Source organism: Pyrus communis, chromosome 17 (genome assembly GCF_041283825.1).
Source record: "Pyrus communis isolate YQ-2024b chromosome 17, ASM4128382v1, whole genome shotgun sequence".
Classification (NCBI taxonomy): Eukaryota; Viridiplantae; Streptophyta; class Magnoliopsida; order Rosales; family Rosaceae; genus Pyrus; species Pyrus communis.
The window spans coordinates 27,196,748-27,214,482 of NC_142581.1; the positions used below are offsets into that span (position 1 = coordinate 27,196,748).

The 17,735-nt window shown below is 38.7% G+C and overlaps 2 protein-coding genes and 4 non-coding genes across 8 annotated transcripts; 2 read left to right on the top strand and 4 right to left on the bottom strand.

Moving 5' to 3' along the window:
- Positions 1–331: 331 nt before the first annotated feature.
- LOC137749571 (ATP-dependent zinc metalloprotease FTSH 2, chloroplastic) lies at positions 332–4,101 on the top strand. Its single transcript, XM_068489690.2, has 4 exons — positions 332–503; positions 1,506–3,010; positions 3,124–3,364; positions 3,510–4,101. The coding sequence occupies exons 2-4, from the start codon at positions 1,506–1,508 to the stop codon at positions 3,846–3,848; spliced, it is 2,085 nt and encodes a 694-aa protein (XP_068345791.2). The 5' UTR covers positions 332–503; the 3' UTR covers positions 3,849–4,101.
- A 238-nt stretch (positions 4,102–4,339) lies between these two features.
- Positions 4,340–10,656, top strand: LOC137708786 (pentatricopeptide (PPR) repeat protein). Of its 3 annotated transcripts, none has more exons than XR_011064832.2 (3): positions 4,340–6,644; positions 8,320–8,504; positions 9,940–10,656. XR_011064832.2 is itself a non-coding variant. In XM_068447937.2 (2 exons), the coding sequence occupies exon 1, from the start codon at positions 4,623–4,625 to the stop codon at positions 6,627–6,629; it is 2,007 nt and encodes a 668-aa protein (XP_068304038.2). In that variant the 5' UTR covers positions 4,340–4,622; the 3' UTR covers positions 6,630–6,644; positions 8,320–8,959. The 3 variants fall into 3 exon arrangements, 1 of the variants encoding a protein (XP_068304038.2); XR_015958815.1 differs by having other exon boundaries at positions 8,320–8,478; positions 10,098–10,656; XM_068447937.2 differs by lacking the exon at positions 9,940–10,656 and having other exon boundaries at positions 8,320–8,959.
- LOC137709577 (U2 spliceosomal RNA) lies at positions 7,306–7,501 on the bottom strand. Its single transcript, XR_011064871.2, has one exon. It is a non-coding gene; the product is annotated as a U2 spliceosomal RNA (small nuclear RNA).
- Positions 8,926–9,121, bottom strand: LOC137709576 (U2 spliceosomal RNA). Its single transcript, XR_011064870.2, has one exon. It is a non-coding gene; the product is annotated as a U2 spliceosomal RNA (small nuclear RNA).
- Positions 10,657–10,703: 47 nt separating the features above from the next.
- On the bottom strand, positions 10,704–10,899 carry LOC137709579 (U2 spliceosomal RNA). Its single transcript, XR_011064873.2, has one exon. It is a non-coding gene; the product is annotated as a U2 spliceosomal RNA (small nuclear RNA).
- A 2,671-nt stretch (positions 10,900–13,570) lies between these two features.
- Positions 13,571–13,723, bottom strand: LOC137709581 (U4 spliceosomal RNA). Its single transcript, XR_011064875.2, has one exon. It is a non-coding gene; the product is annotated as a U4 spliceosomal RNA (small nuclear RNA).
- Between the last annotated feature and the right edge of the window lie 4,012 nt (positions 13,724–17,735).

Sequence of the window (17,735 nt, forward strand, 5' to 3'; positions counted from 1 at the left end):
TTCCGGTCACAAATCTTGTAGATCTAGTAATGGAAACTCAAATTTACTTGAATTTGTGGTTGAAATATGTGTTTGGTATTAGAAGTAGAAAATTAGAAAAAACATATATATAATTTTGGTTAGAACCATAAACCAGCATGAACCAAACCAGAACCGTCATGAACCGAATCGTTGAAATTTTTCAATTCCGATTCCAATTTGAAAGTGAAACCGAACCAAACCGAACCGAACCATGCCCATCCCTAATCATATTTGCTAAACTTGAGTGACGTGCTTTTTTCAGATCCCCAGCCTAAGAAAAAATAAAATAAAAAAGTAAAGAACTTAAAACGACTTCCAAGTCCTCCTACTCACTAACGATAAGCCACGTACGCTGCTCTGAAACCACATCCGCTTCTTCAAAAATCCCATTTGGCATCCCCATTCATTGGAGCTATTTATCTTGATCGCCCCTTCCTAAAATCCCCATCCTCTCCCTCACAAAAATCCTCCATTTTTCAAAGGTACGTGCTTCTCTCCCTCTTCTGCTGCCGATCCTCCATAGTTTTATTTAATCTGTACTGTATTTCTTTGATTTCAATCGATATTTTACGCTAAACTACACTAAGGAAGAGAGGGGCTTTGAACTCGGGACGCAGTAGGTTGAAGAAGAAAGTCCTAACCATCGGGGCAATCCACCACTTGTGGTTCTGCTCTGTGTATTTTTGTATCTGTGTCTTCGTACTTGTACTTGGAAAACAAACGAAATCTAGACATGTGTTTGATGTGCATTTCCTCAATGGGATTTTTTGCTGCTGTAAATGTCAACTGGGTGCTTGCTTCTTGAAGAAAGCTATGATTTTTTAATGATCAATTTTTTATTTGCATTATTTTGTGAATTTATTGAACCAGAAACTTGCGTCTTTGTAAACACTCCATCAGTTCACGTCACCTGATTGCTTTTTATTTTTTATTTTGTGCTTTTGGTTGAATGGATTTTCTGAAAAAAAATTAACTGAAAAGAATTGCATGTGTTGGGTAAAAAGGCGGTAGAAGTTGCTCACTGTTGCAATCTTGATGTTCATTCATCTTGTCCTGTTAAATGTTGAATTGCTCTAATTTGTAATGTTTATTTATGTGACATTTTTGGCTTAAGATCATTAGGATGGTATGAATTGAGATTCGATAAATTTAGGCCCTGCTTGGTATCCGTCTTGAATCCAATTTTTTGTTTTTGAAACTAATGAGTTCCGAGTATTTTAGCTAGATTCATCGTTTTTGGAACTATAAATTGTTTTCAAGTTAAATGCCAAACAATCCCTTATCTCCTGTTGAAAAAGTAATTATCTGTTTGAGCAACTTTTTTCGGGACTGAGATGCAATCAAATATTAAGCTGATCTCATATTTCCTTTATACTCTGATCTTTTGTTCTTCTGCATAGGTTGTTGAATTACTCAATTTTGTTTCCAGTAATCTGTGATTTGGCATATAAACTTGCAAGTGCCTTTTGTTATTGTACTTACAGATGGCAGCGTCATCAGCATGCCTTGTGGGGAATGGGTTATCTACCCGCAGTACTAAGACAAATTTGAGCAAGGACTTTTGTGGCAGGCATCTCTTGCACCCTTCAGCTCTTCCATCATTGGGTAAAGTGACAAAAACAGTTCTCACAAAGGCGTCGCTAGACCAAAGGCAAAACGAGGGAAGAAGAGGCTTTCTGAAGTTGTTGCTTGGGAATGTGGGAATAGGAGCACCAGCTTTACTTGGAGCGGGGAATGCTTTGGCCGCCGATGATCAAGGTGTCTCTTCTTCAAGGATGTCTTATTCCAGGTTCTTGGAGTATCTGGACAAGGGCAGGGTAACTAAAGTTGATTTGTTTGAGAATGGAACCATAGCTATTGTTGAGGCTGTTTCTCCTGAGTTAGGGAACCGATTGCAACGAGTTCGTGTTCAACTTCCGGGACTAAGCCAAGAGCTCCTCCAGAAGTTCAGGGAAAAGAACATCGACTTTGCAGCACATAATGCTCAAGAAGACTCAGGCTCTCTTTTATTTAATCTGATCGGAAATCTTGCTTTCCCACTAATTTTAATTGGGGGCTTGTTCCTACTCTCAAGACGTTCATCCGGAGGCATGGGTGGTCCAGGTGGGCCTGGATTTCCTCTACAATTTGGTCAATCTAAAGCCAAGTTCCAAATGGAACCAAACACCGGAGTGACATTCGATGATGTTGCTGGGGTAGATGAAGCCAAGCAAGATTTCGTGGAGGTGGTTGAATTCTTAAAGAAGCCTGAGAGGTTCACAGCTGTTGGGGCTCGAATTCCTAAAGGGGTTCTTCTTGTTGGCCCTCCTGGAACTGGAAAGACTCTACTAGCAAAGGCAATTGCTGGTGAAGCTGGTGTTCCATTTTTCTCCATCTCAGGTTCTGAGTTTGTTGAAATGTTTGTTGGTGTTGGTGCTTCTCGAGTTCGTGATCTTTTTAAGAAGGCTAAGGAGAATGCACCTTGCATTGTTTTTGTTGATGAAATTGACGCTGTTGGACGGCAAAGAGGAACTGGAATTGGTGGAGGGAATGATGAAAGGGAACAAACCCTTAATCAGCTTTTGACAGAAATGGATGGTTTTGAGGGCAACACTGGTATCATCGTGGTTGCAGCAACTAACAGGGCAGATATTCTTGACTCTGCCTTATTGAGGCCTGGCCGGTTTGACAGGCAGGTGTCTGTTGATGTCCCAGACATACGAGGAAGAACAGAGATCTTAAAGGTTCATGCTAGCAATAAGAAGTTTGATGGAACTGTTTCTCTTGATGTTGTAGCCATGAGGACACCTGGCTTCAGTGGGGCAGATCTTGCAAACCTCCTTAATGAAGCAGCTATATTGGCTGGTCGACGTGGGAAGTCAGCAATTTCATCTAAGGAGATTGATGATTCAATTGATAGAATAGTGGCTGGAATGGAAGGAACAGTAATGACAGATGGAAAGAGTAAAAGTCTGGTGGCATATCATGAAGTTGGACACGCCATCTGTGGGTAAGTGATAATTTAGTCTTTTATTGGTTGTTCTTATGAAGCTCAAATAACTAAAATTGTGGAAACAGAAACCTAAATAACCCGAATAATGATTTGTATTCTCCTCAATGCAGGACATTGACTCCAGGGCATGATGCTGTCCAAAAGGTGACATTAGTCCCTCGTGGTCAGGCTCGGGGTCTTACGTGGTTTATTCCTGCAGATGATCCTACCTTGATCTCCAAGCAGCAACTATTTGCAAGAATTGTTGGCGGGCTTGGTGGTAGAGCTGCAGAGGAAGTGATCTTTGGTGAGCCTGAGGTGACAACAGGTGCAGCTGGTGATTTGCAGCAGATCACTGGTTTGGCCAAACAGGTAATTGAACTTATTCGTTATCTTCTCATAGAAATTTAAACTGTCAGATGACACAGATTACTGTGAACCTTGGTGTTATTAAATGTGACATGACATGAAACTATTAGCTCTGTCATACTGAGAAACTTAATTGGCATTGTTGCAGATGGTTACCACCTTCGGAATGTCTGATATTGGACCGTGGTCATTGATGGACGCGTCTCAGAGCGGTGACGTCATTATGAGAATGATGGCAAGGAACTCAATGTCAGAAAAGCTTGCTGAAGACATTGATTTAGCTATTAAGAGATTATCGGATGAAGCATATGAGATTGCGTTGACCCACATAAGAAACAACCGCGAAGCCATTGACAAGATCGTGGAGGTCCTTCTTGAGAAGGAAACAATGACCGGAGATGAATTCCGGGCAATCTTGGCCGAATTCGTTGAAATCCCAGTTGAAAACCGGGTCCCTGCTGCAGTTCCATCACCAGTGGCTGTTTAGATGGTGTAACTCATACCGTCATCAACACTCGGCTAAACTTCTATAACTGGTAAAAATGTATAAAAGCTGTTATTTTTTTAAATCACATGTAAAGTGTAATGTGATGACCAAATATACTTGGGCCTTTGGTTTCTTCTGTGAAAGTCCCTCCTGATTTTTAATCTCTACTTCTGGACTTTGTAAACTCCATTGAAGACAGGCGGATGGCGCTTACTACAATGACGAAAAATAATTTGTCTGTGCATTTTGATGCCAGTTCGATCTTTACTGATCCCCCTCTTCCCTAATAACTAACACTTTTAAACTATTATCGCTAAAATTCAGAAAATGATAGAAATATCAAATTGGACATTGAAGATTTAAGGGCGAGACATGTCAAAAATAAGCCAACTTGGCCAAACTAGATATAGTCCTATTGGTGGATTTGAGGGCGAAACATGTCAAAGAATAAGCCAAAAAAAGGCATCCAACTTTTGAAATCATCCACACCCACACTCAAAAGACAGACGGCACTTCAAAGTCAAGACAACTCCATGCATGATGAAAAGCCAAACACTTAAAGCGAATTGGCGTGTGAGAAATTCTTCACACAAAACCTGCAATATAGTGAGCAGGAGGATAGTCTTTGATAAGGAGCAGTGCCAACTTCGAAGAAGACCTGACAACGAACCAAACTAAATTCAAATTTACACAAGGGCACCCCCACATGGTAAGTTAGTAACATAAAAATTCCTTGCTCGTTTTCAACAGAACACGCCACGGCGAACCAGATGTATGGGCAAGTCGTCTTTCTACTCCCTACTCAACATTCCATCCCCACGCTTTCTGTCCTCCGCCACCTCCAAAGTTGTCGGAGGCTCGACCACCCCCGCCGCCGCCACAGAACAATTCACAAACCTCTGCTCCAAAGGACACATCAAACAAGCATTTGAGGGGTTCAAATCTCAGATATGGTCAGACCCATCTCTCTTCTCACACCTCCTCAAAGCATGCATCCCCAGCGAGTCCCTCTCTTTAGCAAAACAGCTCCATTCTTTGATTGTCACATCTGGGTGTTCCGCAGACAAGTTCGTATCCAATCACCTCCTCAACTTGTACTCCAAAGTCGGAGACTTGGATGCCGCTTTAACCTTGTTTGGTCATCTCCCCAGAAGAAACACAATGTCTTGCAACATTTTGATCAATGGGTACGTGCAGAAGGGTGATTTGGAAAGTGCCCAGAAGCTGTTTGATGAAATGCCTGAGAGAAATGTGGCTACGTGGAATGCCATGGTCACCGGGTTGACGCAGTTTGAATTTAACGAAGAGGGGCTGGGTCTGTTTTCTGAGATGCACGAGTTGGGGTTTTTGCCCGACGAGTACACTTTGGGCAGTGTTCTGAGGGGTTGTGCTGGTTTGAGAACATTGTGTGCCGGGCGTCAGGTTCACGCTTATGTGATGAAATGCGGGTTTGGGTTTAATTTGGTCGTTGGGAGCTCTTTGGCTCATATGTATATGAAGTCGGGTAGCTTGGTGGAAGGAGAAAAAGTGATTACATCGATGCCAATTCGCAGTGTGGTTGCTTGGAATACTATTATTGCGGGAAAAGCTCAAAATGGGCATCTCGAGGGAGTGCTGGATCAGTATAACTTGATGAAAATTGCTGGTTTCAGGCCTGATCAGGTCACTTTTGTTAGTGTTATTAGTTCGTGTGCGGAATTGGCAACACTTGGACAGGGTCAGCAAATTCATGCTGAAGCAATTAAAGCTGGGGCTAGCACAGTTGTTGCGGTGATTAGTTCGTTAATTAGCATGTATTCGAGATGTGGGTGTCTTGATGATTCTCGGAAAGCTTTCACGGAAAGTGAAGGTGGAGATGCTGTAACGTGGAGTTCTATGATTTCTGCCTATGGGTTTCATGGACAAGGAGAGAACGCCATTAAGCTGTTTGAGGAGATGAAGCAGGAAGAATTGGAGGCAAATGATGTTACTTTCTTGAGTTTGCTTTATGCGTGCAGTCATTGCGGGTTGAAGGACAAAGGACTTGAGTTCTTCAACTCTATGGTCGAAAAGTATGGACTACATCCTAAATTAGAACACTATACATGTGTGGTTGACCTGCTTGGCCGATCTGGCTGTTTGGAGGAAGCCGAGGCAATGATACGATCAATTCCTGTTAAAGCAGATGCTATCATTTGGAAAACTTTGTTATCTGCATGTAAAATCCACAAGAACGCAGACATGGCAAGAAGGATTGCTGAAGAAGTTATTAGGCAAGATCCACAGGACTCGGCATCCTATGTGCTACTCTCGAACATCCATGCTTTAGCTCGAAGGTGGCATGATGTTTCTGAGATGAGAAAAACGATGAGAGATAGAAAGGTCAAGAAGGAGCCAGGTATAAGCTGGCTGGAAATTAAAAATCAAGTTCACCAGTTCTGCATCGGTGATAAATCGCACCCCCAATCTAGAGAGATTGATTTGTATCTTAAAGAGCTAACATCAGAGTTGAAGTTGCATGGTTATGTGCCTGATATCAGCTCTGTTTTGCATGATATGGATAACGAGGAGAAAGAATATAACTTGGCACACCATAGTGAGAAGTTGGCGATTGCTTTCGCCTTAATGAACACTCCTGAGGGTGTACCAGTAAGGGTGATGAAGAATTTGCGCGTTTGCACTGATTGTCATGTTGCTATTAAGTACATATCTCTAATAAAAAACCGAGAGATTATTGTACGTGATGCTAGTAGATTTCATCACTTTAAAGATGGGAAATGTTCTTGCGGAGATTACTGGTAAAGGAAGGTTATACAAGTAAGTGTTCTTCATCTGATTTCTAAATGTTTCGAATTTTCCTTTCATTTTATGACAGATTAATCTGAGGATTTGGTGTTGTGTCAATAGTTCCTTTTTCTTCAGCTAACATCACTTTGTTTCGTTAGTTTGCTCAAACGTTCTAGGATAAGTATTCATATATTTTTCGGAGATAGAATGTTTAACTATAAGTCTTGACCTCTAACTCTGTCTAACTGCATCCAACATTCTGTTACAAGAGGCAAAGCCATAGTGTGCGCACGGATTGGAATGCCTTAAATAAATCATGGTGTTTAATATACATAACCCGAGTCCAATACAACGAAAAATCCTTAGTGTCAGGGTTTGTATTTGTATCGGTCATTGCAATAGTATCTAGTGGTTTTAGTTTTCCCTCTGTCCTCCATTTACTGGTTTCATATTCTTTGTGTTGCCAAGGAACCAAATGTTGAGTGAGTTCTTAGAATTCTCGTCCTGAGGCAACACTCCACCTTTGTCATACATTCTACATCGCACTGGATTTCATATGCTTGAGTTGCAAGTTGCAACAGAAGGTTTCAAGAAAGAAATAGGCAGTGGAGGCTTTAGTTCTGTGTTCGCCATTTTAATCTTGCAAGATCGATTGGGACTTATGGGTTTGTATAAGTTTAAACTTTGTTTGGTGGGATGCGCCAGGCCCATGCTATAGTGCAACGCTTGAGCGACGCTTGAGAGCCCCAATAGCAAGCTATTGTAATGGACTTTCTCCCTAAAAAAATTAATTTAATATCGTGTGGACCATTGGCCCACGTATCAGATATTAAACTGATAAGAACAGATACTACACTTGATCTTAGCCAAAAGGCCGAGAAAGGTATGCTTTATCCCAACTTTGGCTTGTGTTTATATAGGCCACTTCAGAAACATACTTGTCCCCAGTGGTCGATATGGTACATAAAACATGTATGCCTATCACTTATAAAAGTCATATATTGAGTTGAGTGAGTGAAATTAAAATATGAATGTATTTATGTTATGTCTTCATAGGATTGTATTTTTTATTAGATTAGGAGTTTTGTTTCCTTGTCCTACAAGAGTTGTATCTCCATATTACTAGATATAAAATTGTGAATGAAATTCTGACCTGACTTGATATAATTGGGACACTTTCGGTGTGAATAGTAGTGGGTTGCTAGTTCAACCCTGGAATCTTGACAGAATCTCCCATAAAGTTGGGACAATGTTCGGGTTGTGTTTAATTATCATTTATATTTGTCTTGTCATCTTTATGGTTGTAGTTACAATGAGCTGAATTGTCCCACATTGGAGAATTAAAGTTTTGCGTAGTCGTTTAAAAGTGACTTTTATCATGGTATCAGAGTCATGTTATTCGCATGTTGCTATAAAATATATATGTTGCTCATGTGTATAACCTAGCTCTAGATACCATATATTTTTTTTGAGGAAAGGCCCTTTTTTTTTTTTTATCTACTTGTTGTATTCACGCTTTTGCATCGGCAGAGTAGTAGTTTGCATATCATATACCCCCCAATCTCCTTTTATTTTATTTTATTTTTTAAAATATACGCGTTCATCCATTTGTATTATGTTTTTCTTAACACATCATGGAATAGTTCGATACTTAAACTTTTGGAAAATTGGGTTATCTAATCGATTTTGTAAAAATGGGTTGCAGTTATGATCGAGCTCCCACAAAATTGTTGAAATGTTTTTGGGTTGTCCAAGATAATTATAAGTGGTGGGAGCCGAGTGCTGACCCGAATGAGCGGATCCCCTGGATTTATTGCCGGAATGGGAGAAACATGCCACCGAACTCTCAAGCTGGTGGCCGGAGGTGACGAAAGAGAGGTCAGGGCAAGGGTGAGTTCCTACCACCGTATAAACCTCATATTTATAACAGATTAATCTGAGGATTTGGTGTTGCGTCAATAGGTCCTTTTTCTTCAGCTAAGAGCACTTTGTTTCGTTAGTTTGCTCAAACGTTCTAGGATAAGTATTCATATATTTTTCGGAGATGGAAGGTTTAACTATAAGTCTTGTCTTGACCTCTATGTCTAACTGCATCCAGCATTCTGTTACAAGAGGCAGAGCCATAGTGTGTGCACGGATTGGAATGCCTTAAAATATACATAACCCGAGTCCAGTACAACGAGAAATCCTTAGTGTCAGGGTTTGCATTTGTATCGGTCATTGCAATAGTATCGAGTGGTTTTAGCTCTCCCTCCATCCTATATTTACTGGTGGGACTAATGGGTCTTTGTATAAGTTTGAACTATGTTTGGTGGGATGCGCCGGGCCCATGCTATAGTGCAACGCTTGGGCGACGCTTGAGAGCCCCAATAGCAAGCTATTGTAATGGACTTTCTCCCTAAAAAAATTAATTTAATATCGTGTAGACCATTGGCCCACGTATCAGATACTAAACTGATAAGAACAGATACTACACTTGATCTTAGCCAAAAGGCCGAGAAAGGTATGCTTTATCCCAACTTTGGCTTGTGTTTATATAGGCCACTTCAGAAACATACTTGTCCCCAGTGGTCGATATGGTACATAAAACATGTATGCCTATCACTTATAAAAGTCATATATTGAGATGAGTGAGTGAAATTAAAATATGAATGTATTTATTTTATGTCTTTATAGGTTTGTATTTTTTATTAGATTAGGAGTTTTGTTTCCTTGTCCTACAAGAGTTGTATCTTCATATTACTAGATATAAAATTATGAATGAAATTCTGACCTGACTTGATATAATTAGAACACTATCGGTGTGAATAGTAGTGGGTTGCTAGCTCAACCCTGGAATCTTGACAGAATCTCCCATAAAGTTGGGAAAGTGTTCGGGTTGTGTTTAATTATCGTTTGTATTTGTCTTGTCATCTTTATGGTTATAGTTACAATGAGCTGAATTGTCCCATAGTGAAGAATGAAAGTTTCGCGTAGTGGTTTAAAAATGGCTTCTATCATGGTATCGGAGTCATGTTACTCGCATGTTGCTATAAAATATATATGTTGCTCATGTACATAACCTGGCTCTAGATACCATAAAAAAATTTGAGGAAAGACCCTTTTCATTTTTTTTTTTTTTTATCTACTCGTATTCACGATTTTGGGTCGGCAGAGTAGTAGTTTGCATATCATATACATCTCCTCTCTTTCTTTTTTTTCTTTTTTTTAATATATGCATTCATCCATTTGTTAATATCTTTTTCTTAACACATCATGGAATAGTTCGATACTTAACTTTTGGAAAATTGGGTTATCTAATCGATTTTGTAAAAATGGGTTGCAGTTATGATCGAGCTCCCACAAAACTGTTGAAATGTTTTTGGGTTGTCCAAGATTATTATAAGTGGTGAGAGCCAAGTCCTGACCCGAATGAGGGGATCCCCTGGATTTCTTGCCGGAATGGGAGAAACATGCCACCGAACTCTCAAGCTGTGGCTGGAGGTGACGAAAGAGAGGTCAGGGCAAGGGTGAGTTCCTACCACCGTATAAACCTCATATTTAGGGACATAAGGCTTCCAATGGGCCGGAAAAGAAGTCCCTAAAGTATAGTAAAGAATAGAGACTCGCCGGAATTCCTATAAAAATCCTCAAATGTAAGGATGCGGACAAGGACTCATAAATGGTGTACCCAGTTTGAAGAATCGGAGAAAGTGGGCTTGAACCCACGTTAATGCTGAAGCTGTAAAGCGCAGCGACAATGCATGCCCCACAACGCACTTGTTATCTAGTCTCCCATTGGAGATGTCCTAAAGAGGTTCTTAACAATAGTGGTGAATACCCTATTATCGAGTCTCCGGAGATGCTCTAATATGACACCCCTCATCACTTTCTCAGACATTTTAAGTGTTAGAAGTGACTTTATGATAGATAGCTTGTGATTTGTGTGAAATATTGAATGGATTTGAGGGATAAAAGACTACTGGAGATGCTCCCAAAACTATGTTTTAGCCACAACCATTGTAATCTCCAAAATAACTCAAAGCCGTTCTACTTCTTGACATATTGGAGAATTGAAGAGTGTAAGCACAAAAATTCTAACTAGATTTGGTGGGATGCGCCAGGCCCATGCTGTAGTGCAACGCTTGGGCAACGCTCAAGAGCCCCAATAGCAAGCTATTGTAACGGACTCTCTCCCTAAAAAAATTAATTTAATATCGTGTGAACTATTGGTCCACGTATCAGATATTAAACTGATAAGAACAGATACTACACTTGATCTTGGCCAAAAGGCCGAGAAAGGTATGCTTTTCTTTAAGTTTGGCTTGGGTTTTTATATGCCGCTTTACTAACGTACTTCTTCCACCAGCGGATGTGGGATATAAAACCTGTATGCAGTATGCCTATCACTTTTGTCTTTGTTGTTTTAAGTCTTGGTGCCCACTGCCCTTAATTCTACAATTATTTTATTCTTTGTGGAATTAAAACAGACCAAATTGGAGGACAAGAGGAAGATTTGAAACTGTGTTCAAATCAAAGGGAGTTGTCAGCTCAAGTTTTGAACCAATTGAGAGTCTTTTTAAACTCGAAAGGATGAGTATTGAAAGAAAATAATACATTTTCTTGTAAAACCACAGAGCATTCTCTTCTCTTGCATGAAAATTTCAACTCTAAAGTTTTTGCTTTTCGGGACTTGTTCGGAAATACCTTTAAAATAACTAAAAACACTTTCAGAGACAATATTTTTGAGTTTCAAACACACTTGAAGTGCTTTTCCAGAATGTACTTGTATTTTTACTTAGAATTGGTTATAAAAATATTTTCATCAAAAGCGCTTCCATTTATTTTTAAAGCATTTCCAAATGAGTTCGCCGTGGAATTGTGATCAGTACTAGTTACCAGTCACTATTGAACTTCATGTCGATAGGTTTGGAATTGTTCTTCTTGAATAATTAAAGAGGATTATTGTGACATCCCACATCGCCCAGGGGAGTGATCCTTAAATGTATATTCACATCCTTACCTAGCACGAGGCCTTTTGGGAGCTCACTGGCTTCGGGTTCCGTAGGAACTCCGAAGTTAAGCGAGAAGGGGGCTAGAGCAATTCCATGATGGGTGACCCACTGAGAATTTGCTCGTGAGTTCCCAAAAACAAAACCGTGAGGGAATGGTAAGCCCAAAGCGGACAATATCGTGCTATGGTGGTGAAGCAGGCCCGAGAAATGATCCAGCCCGGGCCGGGATGTGACAATTGGTATCAGAGCCAATCCCTGGCCGGAAATGTGCCGACGAGGATGTCGGGCCCCTAAGGGGGGTGGATTGTGACATCCCACATCGCCCAGGGGAGTGATCCTTAAATGTATATTCCCATCCTTACCTAGCACGAGGCCTTTTGGGAGCTCACTGGCTTCGGGTTCCGTAGGAACTCCGAAGTTAAGCGAGAAAGGGGCTAGAGCAATCCCATGATGGGTGACCCACTGGGAAGTTGCTCGTGAGTTCCCAAAAACAAAACCGTGAGGGAATGGTAAGCCCAAAGCGGACAATATCGTGCTATGGTGGTGAAGCAGGCCCGGGAAATGATCCGGCCCGGGCAGGGATGTGACAATTATATACATATATGTATATGTTTTCGAACCATTACCATATGAATATATAGGTTTACTTGCTGCTTGTGTTTGTATTGGTGTCCTTATGGTTCTGGTGATAACTAGTTTATTTGTCGACGTCGGAAAATGAAAGTTTTGCATAGTCATTTAAAAACAGGATTATTTTTACTTTACTACTCTTGAGTATCGTGAAATTTACACTTCCATACATAAAGTTACGTTTCTCTTCCAAATTCATACTACCGGCGAGTACATTTTAGAGGTGACTCAATTCAAATTGTAATGTTATCAAGCAAACAAGTGCGCTTATCATTTGGATAGATTTGGTTTGTCTCTTGGTGCGAAGCAAATTTAGTTTGAAGAATCATCAGATTTTTTACTTGATGTATTGTTTATGGATTGTAGTTCAAAAATTCGAGATGGTTGGGGTTGAAGGGACGGGGGACCTTCTTTTAGGGGTTTAGCTCTTTCTATTTGCTATGAGATCCATATCAAACTCATGATATACTTAACTCTACCAAACAACAAACATAATTCATGTAAATTTAACTGCACTTATCCTATTTAATCTGGCCTCTACCAAAAAAAGGCATAAAGACACAAGTTATTCATCCTAACTTTTAGCATTACACATTTAAATTTGTAGCTGCAACATATCTAGTTGCGTAGGCAATAAGTCCTAACCATTGTTTGAATGCACCTAAATAACATCACGGATTGATACTTGACCTTAGTTGCTGGGATATGTTGAGATTGTTGTTGTTGGACGACATTTCTTTGATTTGTTTACACCAAACACTAGACAAGTATCTCAACCTATCCCTTCTAATCCTAATCTAATTGACATGTTTGCTTCCAAATATCTCAACCTATTCCTTCCAATCCTAACATAACAAATCCTAAATTCATAACCTAATGAGCCATTCTATCCGGTCCACCACTCTTATTATAGAGCCAGAGCTTCGATTAATGTAAGGATTAGCCATGCGGAAGCAACCTGGCAGTTGATTAATCCAACACACAATGACGAACCCCAATAAGCACTTAGACGAAAACAGTGGCCCACACCATGCACAATTTTATTTTGCCTTCAAATAAATAATGGAAATATTTTATAGTTTTTCTGTATGAATTGTGAATACAACCCAAAAGAATATCAAGAGAATTTGTGAATCGTATCCATTCATCATACATCGTATGATCAAAAATTATTTTAAATATTTTTATTTAAAAATACACATAAATCATGCTTGACAAAAACTATGTATGATAAACAAAAACTACTTACAAATTTCTAAAATTCTCACCAAAAGAATCAAGAAAGAATCATATTACATAGAATATAATAAAATTTAGAACTAGATATTGTAGAGCTCACTCCAAAGAGAAAGCTCTTCCAGAAATTCTCAAAAGCACAAGACTAAGTCAAGGCCTAAGAGGGGGTTTGGAAATAGTTTTCAACCAGCAATAGACGCGTCTCAGTTAGAACCTCATTAACTGCGTCATTGCCCCAAGCGCAAAGATGCTTTTCTTGTTAATTTTCGCGTCCTTTTAAATGCTCTTCACCGCGTGGCAATCCCACAGCCTATCGATGTGGGACACGAAGTAGCTGCCCGATGCCTTTTTCATTTCCCAAAGCAAGAACAATCCAGTGAAATCCTTATTTGGGTACAAACACGTAACGGTATTCTTTTCCCTAGAACAATCCATTCCAAGCTTTGATAAAATTTTAAAAAAAAATTAATGAAAAGTTCAAAAAAAAAACTTCTATTTTAATGAAAAATTATTTTTAAAGGTATAGTGAATAGTACCATGAAAAAGTATAAATATAGTTTTTCGTTAAAAATGAACAGTACCGAAAGTGCTTTGTTAAACCTTCCTAAAATTTTATGATCTTCTTTGCCCTTTGAATTTTTTTCTTTTAGTACATCGATATTTTTATACTAAGGAGAAGAAGAGTTCAGCAAAGACATACAATGGGTAGCATAATTTGATATTGAATTCATTATTCACGAGATTCGAACCTAAAACCTCTCATTTCCAAATAAAGAGAAATACTTTAAATTTTAATTTAAGTCAATTCAGTTCACTACTATCTCAATCATCGATATGCCTAGTTTGTAAAGTTGTACAATTCTGGATTTAACGTCATTGAAACATCAATTCAGATTATCCATTCAATAGGCTCACGACTTGCCGACCTACCCTTAGTAGAGCGTTTGAAGCGGTGTTGCCTACCAACAACCATTCTTATTTGTTGTCAGTGGCCGATTGCTTGAACATGATAAGGCGGACAATCTCTATCTAAAATGTATAAATTCACCTGCGGACGTATACAAGTCCTATTGTGGGCATTTGCGCCCACTTTGTAAGAAATTTATTTGCACCCGCTTTGTAAGAAATTTTCACGCTTTACTACCTACTCTAAACAACTAACTAGGCCAAGAGTATTATTTATGTAAAATGCAAACTAATGGAGGCAATCTTAGTTATCCTTAGTTGCAAAATCATTCCTCCAACTAAGGTTTGCAAAATTATTCCTCCAAAATCATTTCTTAGCTCTTTTACATGTACATAATCATTCCTTCAACTAAGGTCAATATTTCACATGACACATTTTAAGTTCGATTTCTAAAGGTGCTGAATAATTCGATAGTGGCTAAAAGGAGGCTGAAGTGTCCTTGTGAATCTTTCATACCGTCGGAATGGTGGACTGCTGAAGTGAAGCCATCAGTTGATTTTTTTATTTTATTTTTGACAACCTTAAGCAAATTACCCCTTTAAAGAATCAGGCTTGCATTTGTGACACGATTGTAGTATCCAGCAACGCCATTGTACTTTCTTCGTCTCGATGAATCTGCAACATTCGTTAACTATAAAATATCACATCAGTTGGGCAAGTAGTCGTATTTTGTGTGAGAAAGATATGTTCATAGCCTTAGGCCTTGGTCGGCCGGTCCAGCAGGATTTTATTGGGCTGGTTTACGAGTGGATCTTTTATAAGAACATATTCAAGATTATGGTGTAAATGGCTTGTAAGTTTTTTTTTTTTTGATAAAGTACAAAAAACTACCTCAACTATTGGTGTCACGACACTTTCATACCTCATCCTTTAAAATTGACAATGTCATACCTCATATTTAGAATTTGTGCCAATGTTATACCTTCTGTTAGCTTAGCCGTTTATTTATCAGTTAAATGTTGACGTGGCTTGATTCGGAGCCCACTTTCTATTAAAAATATATATATATTATTAAAAACTAAAAAAAAAAAAGATATTAATATTTTTTAAATATTAAAAAAAAGTTAAAAAAGTCCTCACTTCGTCCCTTCCCCCCTCTCTCTTCTCCCCATCTTCATCTTCCTGCTTAATATTCAACCAAAAAAAAAAAAAAAAAAAACAACCTAGAAAGAAGAACAGGAAGAAGGAAAAAAACAAAAAACCAAACCAAATGCAGTTCGTCCCCCCCCCCCAACAAACCCAACCCCCTGCAACCCAGAAAGAAGAAGAAGGAAGGAAAAAAAAAAAAAAAAAAAAAAAAAAAAACCCCAAACCAAAACCCAACCCCCTGCCAACCCCAAATCCATCACTCCCACCCCATCACGAAGGTTTCCCGATTCCACCTCAACGGGATTTGGGTTTTTTCCCGGGTTTTTTTTTTGGGTTGCAAGTAGTGGGTGCGAGGGTGAGGCAGGTTTAGGGAAGACAGGAGGGGGGAAGAAAGGAAGGGGGGTCGGGGAAAATCACGGGTGGGGTGGGGGGGGGGGAAGATAAATTGGTTTTTTTTCTTCTTCTTCTTCTTTTTTCTGGGTTGCAGGAACAGTAAGGGCGCTGGAAGGGGAAGAAGATGAAGATGGGGGAGAAGAGAGAGAAGGGGAGGTGGGGAAAGGGGACGTGAGGGTTTTTTTTTAATTTTTAAATTAATTTTTTTACTTTTCTTTATTATTTTAATATTTAAAAATTATTAAATGATTTTTTTAATTAATTTTTATTAATTTTTTAATAAAAATATGGGTCCCGAATCAAGGCACGTCAGCATTTAACTGAGAAATAAACGCCCAAGCTAACGGAAGGTATAACATTGGCATAAATTGTAAAGATAAGGTATGACATTGTCAATTTTAAAAGATGAGGTATGAAAGTGTCGTAACACCAATAGTTGAGATAGTTTTTTGTACTTTACCCTTTTTTTTAACAAATGATATTATTTACATTAGGGAGTGAGAGCTTAGCCTCACAATAACTAGTAATAATGTGATTCAAATTTGATTTTGGTGAGAATCAAACTCAAGACCTCTTACTTACAAGTGAAGATAAATGTTTTGTAAGTAAAGATAAATGTCATTAGACCATAATACTAAGTGACTAATAATTTTATTTTGTGTGAGAAATATCACACAAAATAAATGTTTTGTAAGTAAAAAGAAATATCACATCAGTTAGGCAAGTAGTTGCTTTTTGTGAGAAAGATATTTTGATAGCCTTGGGGCTTGGTCGGCCGGTCCAGCAGGATTTTATTGGGCTGGTTTACGAGTGGATCTTTTATAAGAACATAATCAAGGGGACGGTGTCCATGGTTTGTAAGTTATTTTTAACAAATGATATTATTTATATTAAGGGAGTGAGAGCTTAGCCTCACAATAATTCATAATAATATGGTTCAAATTTGACTTTGGTGAGAATCAAACCTAAGATCTCTTACTTACAAGTGAAGATAAATGTTTTGTAAGTGAAGAAAAATGTCATTAGACCATAATACTAAGTGACTAATAGTTCGTAAGTTAGAGTAAAGTAACGGTGGTTTTAGGTGCGTCCTCATATACACCTCATTTCGGAAATGTTTGTAGAGTCGTTCAACCTTCTTGATCTAGTCTATAACCAAGGCCGTTTGATAACCATTCGTTTTTTGTTTTCGGTTTTTTCCAAAATTGAATATTGATATCTTGTTTGATAATTAATTTCAGTTCGAATTGATGATTGAATTTAAATGTAAGTATATTTTCCTTCAAATCCAAAAAAAACCCTATCCAGTTGGGAATTGGATCCTATATGGATCCACTTTGTGAGGATCTTAGGGATCCCCACATCTTAATCATTCATCGTGTATCGTGCGGTAAAAAATTATTTGATTTTTTTATTTAAAATTAAACACAAATAGTATATGATGAAAACTAACCGCACGATATACGATGAACGACTAAGATATGGAGATTCTTAGAATCCTCACAAAGTGAATCTGAAGAGGATTCTCTCTCTTGTTAGAAATCATAACGCACAGAATATATCATGATTTACGTTCAAATTTACAACTAATGTTTGATCGTACTTGAATGTTTGCGTTGAACCCAAAGATACTCTATCTGATTGGAAATCATAAAAGCAGAATATATCACTATTTCTCTCTATTATGGCATCACTAATAATTTTCATTTCTATTTTGTCAATTTTTAAGGTCACACTCGCTAGTCATTTGGATGGTCACTCCCTCCAGAAAGTGGGAAGCTGAGGAGAAAGAGATGAACTCTTTTTGGTTAA

What these genes read in the sequence shown, in the direction of transcription:
- LOC137749571 (XM_068489690.2), top strand. Translation starts at nt 1,506, where the DNA reads ATGGCAGCGTCATCAGCATGCCTTGTGGGGAATGGGTTATCTACCCGC. An exon ending in GTTGGACACGCCATCTGTGG is followed by an intron (nt 3,011 to 3,123) that starts GTAAGTGATAAT and finishes TCCTCAATGCAG; the next exon opens with GACATTGACTCCAGGGCATG. An exon ending in TCACTGGTTTGGCCAAACAG is followed by an intron (nt 3,365 to 3,509) that starts GTAATTGAACTT and finishes GCATTGTTGCAG; the next exon opens with ATGGTTACCACCTTCGGAAT.
- LOC137708786 (XM_068447937.2), top strand. Translation starts at nt 4,623, where the DNA reads ATGGGCAAGTCGTCTTTCTACTCCCTACTCAACATTCCATCCCCACGC.